Source organism: Electrophorus electricus, chromosome 4, assembly GCF_041902795.1.
Source record: "Electrophorus electricus isolate QZ-2024a chromosome 4, ASM4190279v1, whole genome shotgun sequence".
NCBI lineage: Eukaryota > Metazoa > Chordata > Actinopteri > Gymnotiformes > Gymnotidae > Electrophorus > Electrophorus electricus.
In genome coordinates, this window is record NC_137500.1 from 1,850,001 (window position 1) to 1,862,500 (window position 12,500).

The 12,500-nt window shown below is 49.9% G+C and overlaps 1 protein-coding gene across 3 annotated transcripts in view; it reads left to right on the forward strand.

Moving 5' to 3' along the window:
- Positions 1-12,500, forward strand: part of osbpl10a (oxysterol binding protein-like 10a) — a 64,273-nt gene that overhangs the window by 18,281 nt on the left and 33,492 nt on the right. For 2 of the 3 annotated variants that reach the window (XM_035523315.2, XM_081711792.1), the window contains exons 3-5: positions 4,851-4,954; positions 6,282-6,347; positions 8,733-8,948. In XM_035523315.2, the coding sequence (XP_035379208.2) occupies positions 4,851-4,954; positions 6,282-6,347; positions 8,733-8,948 (386 nt within the window). The remainder of the gene's footprint in view (positions 1-4,850; positions 4,955-6,281; positions 6,348-8,732; positions 8,949-12,500) is intronic. The other variant, XM_035523321.2, reaches the window with a different exon arrangement.

Genomic DNA, 12,500 nt, shown 5'->3' on the forward strand with positions numbered 1-12,500 from the left:
TGTGTGTGTGTGTGTGTGTGTGTGTGTGTGTGTGTGTGTGTGTGAGAGACACGTATAGTCCGGGGCAGGAGTAGAGGCATGTCTCCAAAGGAGGGAGAGGTTCGCTGAGGAGACGTACCACTCAGGCCTGGTGAAGGCCATGTGACCTTCACTGTGCAGACAGAACAATTTGAATACGATTGCATGAGCGCTTTAAAAAATCTTAATTAGCTTTATACTAAAATTCTCAACATTGTTAAATTGATCATTTAACAAGAACCAAGTTTCTAACTATAACCACGAATTCTAAAACTGGACCATGCAAATCTTTTTTTTGTCAGAATGACACGTTTCTTAAAGTGTTTACTTATACCAGCTTTTTGGCTTGTAACCCATGTTGGTAGCTCTGATGCAATGTTTAGTAAAACAAGTGGTTTGAAAAAATAATTAGCAGGAAGTGTTTTGGTCTTGTTTGTGCGGTGTTATGTCTAAGATCACCCACACCACCTTGCCTGCTGCCATCGCAGCTGAAATGAAAGCTTGCACAATTCCCTGCATTTAGGAATGTCTGATAGTGCTGAGTGTTCAATGACTCACACCCAGGGTATCCTGAAGCTCATTAGAGAAGGCACGTTTCACAAGTCCACACTCAGACCTCTCTCTCTCTCTCTCTCTCTCTCTCTCTCTTTCTCTCCTGATGAGCCGTCAGCCCCGTTCTAGACACTGGTCCTCTAAATGTGATGTAATCTGGCCAACCTGGTAATCTGGTCATCTTGGCATCAGCCATGCCAGGCTAGGTCTAAGATCTGGGTACTGTGCCCCTGTAATAATAAGATCCATGTGTGAATTCCATGACAGAGAGGCATCTAAAAGCACACCTTGATATTATACGAAGGACCAGGCTCGTCCTCATCCTCAGGAGTCCGTGCTGGTAGTGGTCCTGGATGTCCTGAGGTTAGCAGTGCTCCTGCTGTTTTCCTGGTATTGATGATAAAAGGACAAGGTGCCCATGAACAGCTCAGAGGGGCTTTTGAGATGCGTTCAGGCTTGCGGTGTGTCCTGTGTCTCTCCCAGGAGACTGACGAGAGCTGGGGGTGGCTGAGTCCTAGCAAGCGTTGGCACACTCCACACAGCCTCCATCTCCCCCTGCAGGTGCATGCTCCTCTCATGAGCTGTGGTTGCTGTGGAGACAGACTGATTTTGCAATGAACCCGTTCCCCTTGGCATCTCATCGCCTATGAGTAACATGTTATGTCTGTCTGCATCTCAGACCTTCTGTCCAGCGGGCCGGGTGTCTGTCTGCATCTCAGACCTTCTGTCCAGCGGGCTGGGTGTCTGTCTGCATCTCAGACCTTCTGTCCACCGGGCCGGGTGTCTGTCTGCATCTCAGACCTTCTGTCCACCGGGCTGGGTGTCTGTCTGCATCTCAGACCTTCTGTCCACCGGGCTGGGTGTCTGTCTGCATCTCAGACCTTCTGTCCAGCGGGCTGGGTGTCTGTCTGCATCTCAGACCTTCTGTCCAGCGGGCTGGGTGTCTGTCTGCATCTCAGACCTTCTGTCCACCGGGCCGGGTGTCTGTCTGCATCTCAGACCTTCTGTCCACCGGGCTGGGTGTCTGTCTGCATCTCAGACCTTCTGTCCAGCGGGCCGGGTGTCTGTCTGCATCTCAGACCTTCTGTCCACCGGGCCGGGTGTCTGTCTGCATCTCAGACCTTCTGTCCAGCGGGCCGGGTGTCTGTCTGCATCTCAGACCTTCTGTCCACCGGGTCGGGTGTCTGTCTGCATCTCAGACCTTCTGTCCACCGGGCTGGGTGTCTGTCTGCATCTCAGACCTTCTGTCCACCGGGCCGGGTGTCTGTCTGCATCTCAGACCTTCTGTCCACCGGGCCGGGTGTCTGTCTGCATCTCAGACCTTCTGTCCACCGGGCCGGGTGTCTGTCTGCATCTCAGACCTTCTGTCCACCGGGCCGGGTGTCTGTCTGCATCTCAGACCTTCTGTCCACCGGGCCGGGTGTCTGTCTGCATCTCAGACCTTCTGTCCACCGGGCCGGGTGTCTGTCTGCATCTCAGACCTTCTGTCCACCGGGCCGGGTGTCTGTCTGCATCTCAGACCTTCTGTCCAGCGGGCTGGGTGTCTGTCTGCATCTCAGACCTTCTGTCCACCGGGCTGGGTGTCTGTCTGCATCTCAGACCTTCTGTCCACCGGGCTGGGTGTCTGTCTGCATCTCAGACCTTCTGTCCACCGGGCTGGGTGTCTGTCTGCATCTCAGACCTTCTGTCCACCGGGCTGGGTGTCTGTCTGCATCTCAGACCTTCTGTCCACCGGGCTGGGTGTCTGTCTGCATCTCAGACCTTCTGTCCACCGGGCCGGGTGTCTGTCTGTCTCTCTCTCAGACCTTCTGTCCATCGGGCTGGGTGTCTGTCTGTCTCTCTCTCAGACCGTCTGTCCATCAGGCTGGGTGTCTGTCTGTCTCTCTCTCAGACCTTCTGTCCATCGGGCCGGGTGTCTGTCTGTCTCAAAAAGCTAAAAAAAAAACTGCTGGTCGATCAGTTATTAGAAACGGAGGGGCTGTGTCCCGTCACTATACTGATCAGTCTAGGTGTCCTTCACAGCACTACACTGAAGAACATGACCAAGTGCAGACAACATGTCATCTGTGCTGCATTAGTGGGCAGCATCCTGGACCCCTGCTACACCACGGTCATGTCCTGTAGTGACACCTGTGGCCCTCCGTCCTGCCCATCACCATCTCCTTATACCAACATACAGGTGCAAACTCAACCCCCACAAGCCTGTTGTCATGACAGTGAGGATTTGGACCAGGGTAGACAGGGTAGAGAACTACAGAGCTGTATGAGTACACAGAGGGGATCGTTTTCAAAGAGGCATCGGGCATATAGATGGGTGCACCGGCACCGTGACGTCGGCTGTTGGCTTCTGTGAGGACAGCGTCATGCTTACTGAAGCACCGTCACACTGTAATCTTCAGCTGAGCTCAGATCACTTTTGCAGGGAAAAGCAGCATTCAGGAGACAGGAGAACATTCAGAGAGGCAAATACAGGCTGGCTTAAGACATGAAAGCAGAGAAGAGAAGATACTCTATAAGATCAAACAGAGAAGAGAAGAGACTCTATAAGATCAGACAGTCTGCAGAGGCATATCACTTCTAATGACCCACAATCAGCTTCCAAATGCCCCTGGAAGACTGTAAACTCCAAGGTGAGAGAAATCCCATTTCCTCAATGACCAACAGCTCGCTAACAGCCTGAATGAAAAGTGGAAACCATCACACGCTGCACTCTTATGTTTACTTGACTCTTTTATCCAAAGCGACGTACAATTGTGACTGAAAACAGCAGTTGCAGCTTGCTAGTGGTAGGGCCAGAACTGGCAACCTTCTGATTATGATGTTAGAACCTTAACCACTGAGTTACTTATCATAGCTTCTACCCTCCTCTTTAGACTTTTTGTTCCTGTATTGCTTCAGAGGAGAAAATCTTTTCTTTCTTGCCAAGACTTCCGATGACCCAACACACAGCGGTCTGCTGTTTTCTCTGCAGCTTTTGTGTTTCTGTAACTTGCTAGCTCACATGTATTGCATCATGCTCAGGGACTCTCTCTCTTTTTGAACCGTTCAGTCAATGTCAGCTCCCGAGAAGCGGACGTCTCATTGGCCCAAAACCACTCATACTAAATCCTGTTGATGGGCCAGGTGTCAGTTTGCCAGATCTAAACTGTGATGGATATGATTCAGGTACCAGTTCGTAAGCCTAGCTTGACTCTTACTGAGCCCTTTAGAGCTCACAGGTAAGTGAAGTCATCTGGGCTCCCTGGAATAAGTCAGTTCTCCAACCTGTAACCATGTGACCTGAATTTGTTCTCACCAACTGCAGTGGTTGTACTACCTCAGCGCTGTAACCCACTCTATGGTTGTACTACCTTAGCGCTGTAACCCAGTCTGTGGTTGTACTGTCTCAACGCTGTAACCCAGTCTGTGGCTGTACCACCTCAGCGCTGTAACTTAGTCTGTGGCTGTACCACCTCAGTGTTGTAACCCAGTCTGTGGCTGTACCACCTCAGCGCTGTAACCCACTCTATGGTTGTACTACCTCAGCGCTGTAACCCACTATGGTTGTACTACCTCAGCGGTGTGACCCAGTCTGTGGCTGTACCACCTCAGCGCTGTAACCCACTCTATGATTGTGCTACCTCAGCGGTGTGACCCAGTCTGTAGTTGTACTACCTCAGCGCTGTAACCCACTCTATGGTTGTACTACCTCAGCGCTGTAACCCAGTCTATGGTTGCACCACCTCAGTGCTGTAACCCAGTCTGTGGCTGTACCAGCTCAGCACTGTAACCCAGTCTGTGGCTGTACCACCTCAGCGCTGTAACCCAGTCTGTGGCTGTACCACCTCAGCGCTGTAACCCACTCTATGGTTGTACTACCTCAGTGCTGTAACCCACTATGTTTGTACTACCTCAGCGCTGTAATCCAGTCTGTGGCTGTACTACCTCAGCGCTGTAACCCAGTCTGTGGTTGTACTACTATCGGCTGAGCGGCTGGCAGGCAGCAGGCGTGTGAGAGGAGAGATCAGAGGGGTTTTACTGCTCCCACAGTCGCCCACAGGACGTGCTTGTTTAATATTTGGAGCAGGTCACTGTCTCCTGTGAGACGTCTGAAGAGCATTCTGATGTGTTTGAGTGGGAGCGGTGACTCCCTCTTAACAAACTGAAGAGCATGAAAATTGAGTATGAAATTAACATCATTCAATTGTTCCGTAGGGTTGTCATTGTAAAAATGAAGCTTCTCCATTGTCTTTCTTCGGCTTCTGTCTCATTCTTTCTCACCCTCTCTTGCTGTGTCTCAGCTGTAGACGTTAAGGAGCAGCAGTTATGGATGACCCAGCTACAGGCCTGCACCAGGCCACACTCAGACGGCAGTACCAAGGTATCTCCCCACAACACCACCAGCGTAAGACAGCAAGCCACTCTGGATGTGTGTGTGTGTGTGAGTGTGTGTGTGTGAGTGTGTGTGTGTGTGTGTGTGTGTGTGTGTGTGTGTGTGTGAGTGTGTGTGAGTGTGTGTGTGAGTGTGTGTGTGTGTGAGTGTGTGTGTGTGTGTGTGTGAGTGTGTGTGTGTGTGAGTGTGTGTGAGTGTGTGTGTGTGTGAGTGTGTGTGAGTGAGTGTGTGTGTGTGTGAGTGTGTGTGTGAGTGTGTGTGTGTGTGTGTGTGTGTGTGTGTGTGTGTGTGTGTGTGAGTGTGTGTGAGTGTGTGTGTGAGTGTGTGTGTGTGTGAGTGTGTGTGTGTGAGTGTGTGTGTGTGAGTGTGTGTGTGTGTGAGTGTGTGTGTGTGTGAGTGTGTGTGTGAGTGTGTGTGTGTGTGAGTGTGTGTGTGAGTGTGTGTGTGTGTGTGTGTGTGTGTGTGTGTGTGTCTCTTGCTATTTAAATTTGTTCTTTTCAGTCACTCCTTTCTCTGTATACACATCTGTGGCTTTTCTGCTCCCCACCCTCTCTGAGACTCTAGGACTGTAGTTGTAGGACTGCATTTAGCTGACACATTTATCCAAAGCGACTTAAAATTAAAACTGAGTACAACTTGAGCAATTGAGGGTTAGGGGTCTTGCTCAGGGGCCCAACAGTGGTGGGGCTTGAATCAGCAACCATCCAATTACAAGTCAAGTACCTTAACCACTGAAATGCCACTGCCCTGGCCTGACCTGACTGTAGTTCTGAGTGTAGGACTGTAGTTCTGAGTGTAGGACCCTGATCCCTCTGGAGGAACAGATGGAGAAGAGGATGACAGCACAACTGTAGAACATTTACAACAGTTCTGGCTCCGTGGTTTGATGGTGTGATGTCATGGAGCACCTTTAGCATCTGTCTAATTCCCCCACAGCGCTCTAGGGGGTGCTAACTGGGACGAAGTATACCAGCTTCCATTACACTCCACAGGGCCTGTTCCTGGCAGAGAGCCGTAATCCATCATAGACTGTGTGTTGAGACGTTGTCCACACGTCGTTAAGCGTTATACCCCAGTGCCTCGTTTATCTGTGGACTCATACTGGGCACTGATTTGCTCGTTAGTGCCGGTCTCATTGTTTATATGCTCACATTGTTCACATTGTTCATACTGCATTCTGTTTGGTGTGCTGATGGGATTTCCACTTTGTGATGTTTGCGTACTGGTGTCTGTGTGTGTGTGTGTGTGTGTGTGTGTGTGTGTGTGTGTGTGAGAGAGAGAGAGAGAGAGAGAGAGAGACTCTGTGTTGTGTGTAAACTATTTGGAGTTTTTTTCACAGGTGAGGAAGCTGAAGGATTCTGAAGATCACCTGTATGAGGACGGGACAGCCAGCCTGGACACACAGGTACACACACACGAACACACACACACACACACACACTTTCTGTGTGTCAATATCTGTGTGTCCAGGTTACTGGCTGTCCTGTTTGTTTGTGTGCACGTGTGTTCATACCTGTGTGTCCAGGTTATTGGCTGTCCCATGTGTGTCTGCATGTGTGTGCATGTGCAAGTGTGTGTGTTCATACGTATCTGTCCGGCTGTCCTGTGTGTTCTTATCTGTGTGTCCAGATTACTGGCTGTCTCGTGTGTGTTCATACCTGTTTTTCCAGATTACTGGAGTGTGCTGTGTGCGTGTGTGCATGCGTGAGTGAGTGAGTGAGTGAGTGTGTGTGTGTGTGTTCATACCCATGAGTCCAGGTTACTGGCTGTCGTGTGTGTGTGTGTGTGTGTGTGTGTGAGTGTGTGTGTGTGTGTGTGTGTGTGTTCATACCCATGAGTCCAGGTTACTGGCTGTCGTGTGTGTCTGTGTGTGTGTGTGTGTGTGTGTGTGTGTGTGTGTGTGTTTATACCCATGAGTCCAGGTTACTGGCTGTCGTGTTTGTCTGTGTGTGTGTGAGTGTGTGTGTGTTTATACCCATGAGTCCAGGTTACTGGCTGTCGTGTGTGAGTGTGTGTGTGTTTATACCCATGAGTCCAGGTTACTGGCTGTCGTGTGTGTGTGTGTGTGTGTGTGTGAGTGTGTGTGTGTTTATACCCATGAGTCCAGGTTACTGGCTGTTGGGGACCTCCCAGAGACCCCATGTGAAGCCTAATTCATGTACTTTATTTATTTAAAAGTTTCCAGTTTCCAGACTTTCCTGAATGCTTTCTCTGCGTCTGGTGCAACCGCCATCGTTTCTGGCTCATGAAGTGACATGTAGTCAGATGAAGTATTCTCCAGATGTTAGTGGTTGAGTGAGTTGAGTGTCAGTCTGCCCAGGGTGTTTGAGATGGAATAACAGTTTCTAATCTAGTGTCTTGTTTATAATTTCTGCATCTGTATGGGTTGGGTCTGCGACTGGGTGAAGCTGGACCGAAAGATTCTTTTCTGTTGGGAATTCCTTGTTTTAGTTTTTCTATTAGTCTGTTGGAAAGTGGGGCAAAGATTGTCTGGATGTGCTTGTAGACGTAAGCAGGAAAGCCGTCAGGATCTGGTTAGGTATTCGGTGTCTGGTTGATGGCTTTATGAACCTCTTCAGGTGTCGTTGGTTCAGGTGTCGTTGGTTCAGGTGTCATTGGTTCAGGTGTCGTTGGTTCAGGTGTCGTTGGTTTTTTGTTCTTCAGTTAGTTCTGGAAGGTTGATATTACTGAGAAATGTGTTGAATCTAGAGTTTGGTAAAATGTTCTGAATAGTTGGTTTATGTCCTCAGGTGTCTGACCTTCATCACAAGCTGAACTACGTCTTCATCACAAACTGAACTAGGTCTTCATCACAAACTGAACTAGGTCTTCATCACAAGCTGAACTAGATCTTCATCAGGCTGGAATTCTGAAGACATATATCACAGTTCATTCACTACTTCTTGTTACTGTGGTGAAATGAATGCATCTGATATCACATTGTGAATTGTGTTCAGTTCTGTGCACATGTGTTTGTTTACACGCAGAGATGCTCCACACACACAGCTTTTACAGAGCAACTGACAGCACACTAGCACAAAGAAGCTGTGTTGGATGCTCTGTGTCGGATGCTCTATGTCGGAGTGCTTTGTATCTGTTGATCTGTTCTGGAGAGCACTCACAGAGACGAGCTGTTTCACACACGTGCCATAGGGACTGGTTGCTGGTTCCATCGCCTAGCACCCATGCTGTACACTAGTGCTGTTGCCTAGCACCCATGCTGTACACTAGTGCTGTTGCCTAGCACCTATGCTGTACACTAGTGCTGTTGCCTAGCGCCCATGCTGTACACTAGTGCTGTTGCCTAGCGCCCATGCTGTACACTAGTGCTGTTGCCTAGCGCCCATGCTGTACACTAGTGCTGTTGCCTAGTGCCCATGCTGTACACTAGTGCTGTTGCCTAGCGCCCATGCTGTACACTAGTGCTGTTGCCTAGCGCCCATGTTGTACACTGGTGCTGTGAGCTAGCGCCATGAGGCTGGTTGGTTCTGTTGCTTAGCGCCCATGCACACAGTGTGTGTCTTCCCTAGGGACTGTCCATCCTGCACCAGCCTGACAATGTTTAAGAATGCCTTCCTCTGTGTGCGTGTGTACGCGTGTGTGTGTGCGTGCGTGTGTGCGTGCGTGCGTGTGTGTGTGTGTGTATATGTGTGTTTACCTGAGAGTTCCTGTTGTTTTCTATGCATTGTGACTGGGAGCCACACAACATCCACCGAAGCTGATGTGAGGATGAGGTTTGTAACGTTAGCCTGCCTGACTGTAGCTCGGTCTCTCTCCCCTCCCCCACCAGGTGTCTTCAGGGCGGACGCGGAGTTTCTCTCTTCTTCCTCACATCCCTCCATCCTCTTCGCCTGGCCTGCAGAGGCACCTGGGTCACGGCGGGGGTCACAGCGGGGGTCACGGTGGGGGTCCCAGTAACATCGTCACCATCACCCACCACAAGTCTCCAGCAGCCGCTCGCCGTGCTAAACAGCAGTACCCAGGCAGACTGCTGGAGGTCAGGGAGGTCAGTGGAGCGCACACACACATACATACACACACACACATATACACACAAACACACACTCACACATACTCTCACACACACACACACACACACACACACACTCACACACACATACTCACACACACTCACACACAAACACACACACACATTTTGGGCCTGTTCGTCTACACAGATAATTCAGGTTTGGCCAGTGAGACCACACCCCAAATCCACAGGCCTTGTCCTCCCGTACCTGCCCAGGTAACTCCACACCTATCACTATTCAGCATCCTCCAGATGAGACTGTCCTGTAAGATGATGTGTCCATTCATAGTTTGGAACCTCAGGTCCCCCAGGCAGTCAACTTTGAAAGACTGATGCACCTGATTGGATGTGTATTAAGACAGATACACCTGATTGGATGCATATTAAGACAGATGCACCGGATTGGATGTGAATTAACACAGATGCTCCTGATTGGATGCGTATTAAGACAGATAGATATAACTTTATCTGACTCCAAGTTATAATTAACAGATGTATTAGAAAGAGCAGGTTCTATTGCAACATGTGTAACCATCTTACTGTCAGAGGTTTACGGATAGGCCAATCTCATGTAGGGATTAACGCAGTGAACCTCTGCACCAGATTAACACAGTGAACCTTTGCACCAGATTAACACAGTGCACATGTGCACCAGATTAGACACTTTACAGGGAATTGGAGTCACCAGTATTAAACAAGTATAGATAGTTCTTCACTTTTGTGAGTATGTATGTACATTATGTAATAGTGTCTGAAGATCTGAGCTTCACACCAGTTCATTAGTGTAATACAGGCCAATCAGCTACACATTACAATTAGTTTGATATTGAAATGAGACAACGTGAGAGAGAGAGAGAGAGAGAGAGGGAGAGAGACAGAGAGAGAGAGAGAGAGAGAGAGAGAGAGAGAGAGAGAGAGAGGGAGGGAGAGAGAGAGGGAGGGGAAACAGGGAGAGTGCATGCTGCAGGGAGATATTTCGCCAAACTCTAAACTCTTCAGTCTAGCAGCTCTGCCTCAGCTCCACCCTCGGCTCCACCCTCACCCCCACCCTTGGCTCCACCCTCGGCTCCACCCTCGGCTCCACCCTCAGTTCAGTCCTTACCTCCATCCTCACCTCCATCTTTAGCTCCACTCCTAAACCTTCCATCTCTGAGGCCCAGACTTCCTCCAGTCTTATTCTGACCAAGAACAGAGTTTGCCAATCAACAGGTATTACTCCATCACAGGAAACACTCACAGTCCTGCTATGTCCTGTAATGTCCTGTGTCCTCTCAGTCCTGTTATGACACTTTTACAGTCCTGCTTCATCATTGAGCATTTGTGGACAGGCAGGGCCAGTGTGACCATGGTTCTGAGATCGTCCTCATCTCTGCGAGACAACAGACAGTCCAGTCATGTGGCACATTTAAAAACATCAGAGCTAGGTCAAAATGCTTCATGTCTGCTAAAATAAACACATGAGATTAGGGATAACAGAATTGCGTGAGACACAGGTACATAAAGCAAACGCATTCACAACAAAAAAGGTAAGAGCAAAGCTGTGAACAACGTGTCCCCTCCTGCGCTTTCTTCAGTAGACGCCACCACTGCTCTTGGGCCCGGATCATGGAACAGAGGGTGGGGGTAAAATTTACAGGTGAAGTGAGTCACGCCGGGGTGGGGGACAGGCAGCAGCCTTCTGGACTGGGATGGAGGCGACCTCATACGGAGCAGAAACGCTGGCCTCAGCCTTCTGGACTGTAGACGGGGTGGAGGCGACCTCATACGAGGCAGAAACACTGGCTTCAACCTTCTGGACTGTAGACGGGGTGGAGGCGACCTCATACGAGGCAGAAACACTGGCTTCAACCTTCTGGACTGTAGACTGTAGAAGATGAACGATTCAAATGAGTGCGCTGCCCGTAGCGCTGGCGTCTGGCCAATCGCTCCTATATCTGCTCTCCACCATCGGTCTCCTTCACTCCTCTTCATTAAACAATGCAGATGCGGCTCCTTTCCTGCTATGCCAGACCGGGAGAGGAGTTGCATCAGAACGTGAGAGCGTCTTGCTAATTACGTCTTCATGTCTAGAGGAAATCAGGACGCCATCGCCATGACGACCCGAGGAGGAGCGTCCAAATGAATCAGCCCTCTGCTGACATCCAGCTTTGGTTCCCACCTCTAAGTTTGGGTTCAGTGAGGAAATAAACATGCAGAAAGGAAGCATGATACATGTGGTTCAGTGTCTGTACAGGACTCGGGGAACTGTTTCTCCCTGTGCACTAATCACAACACACAACATGCTCAGTAAAATATTGTCAGGATCATGGTGAAAATCACCAGTACTAGCCTTTAGACAGTCTGGTTCACCATGATAGGACTCATAGCAAGCTAGGACTCCTGGTTACACAGGCAGAATTTACATGCAGCACACACATGAAAACACACACACACGTGCACAGAAACACACACATGCACACGCATGCACACAAACACACACATGCAAACACATCAGTAACCCCGTCCCAGTCAAATTAAATATACACCAGTAACCCTAGGGTGTGTGAGTGTCCGTGTGTCCGTGTGCATGTGTGTGTGTGTGTGTGTGTGTGTGTGTGTGTGTGTGTGTGAGATATGTATACATTTCTAGGTTTTCTGCCAGCAGTTTTTTTTTTTCCACAATGCAAGATATCTCTTTGACATCATCAGACTGATTCTGTGCAGTCTGACTGTACTTCCTCTCTTATTTCTGTGTTGGTTTTTAAAAGCTCTCTGTGTGTGTGTGTGTGTGTGTGTGTGTGTGTGTGTGTGTGTGTGTGTGTGTGTGTGTGTGTGTGTGTGTGTGTGTGTGTTATATGCGCATACACACACACACACACACACACACACGTGTGCAGAACCGTTGGTAGTGTAGTTGTTTGTGATCACATGGCCAGGAGAGACACCCCTCCCCTGTTCTCTGGCACAGATGGAGAAACCCTCCCTTTGTGTGCTTAACTGTCTTCAGTAGGCAGCTGGAACACGACTCCTTCTTGCCACTGCCAGGGCTGGTTTACTGGTGGTTTACTGGCCACTGCCAGGGCTGGTTTACTGGTCACTGCCAGGGCTGGTTTACTGGTGGTTTACTGGCCACTGCCAGGGCTGGTTTACTGGTCACTGCCAGGGCTGGTTTACTGGTGGTTTACTGTCCACTGCCAGGGCTGGTTTACTGGCCACTGCCAGGGCTGGTTTACTGGTGGTTTACTGGCCACTGCCAGGGCTGGTTTACTGGTGGTTTACTGGCCACTGCCAGGGCTGATTTACTGGCCACTGCCAGGGCTGGTTTACTGGTGGTTTACTGGCCACTGCCAGGGCTGGTTTACTGGTGGTTTACTGGTCGCTGCCAGGGCTGGTTTACTGGCCACTGCCAGGGCTGGTTTACTGGCCACTGCCAGGGCTGGTTTACTGGTGGTTTACTGGTCACTGCCAGGGCTGGTTTACTGGTCACTGCCAGGGCTGGTTTACTGGTCGTTGCCAGGGCTGGTTTACTGATCACTACCAGGGCTGGTT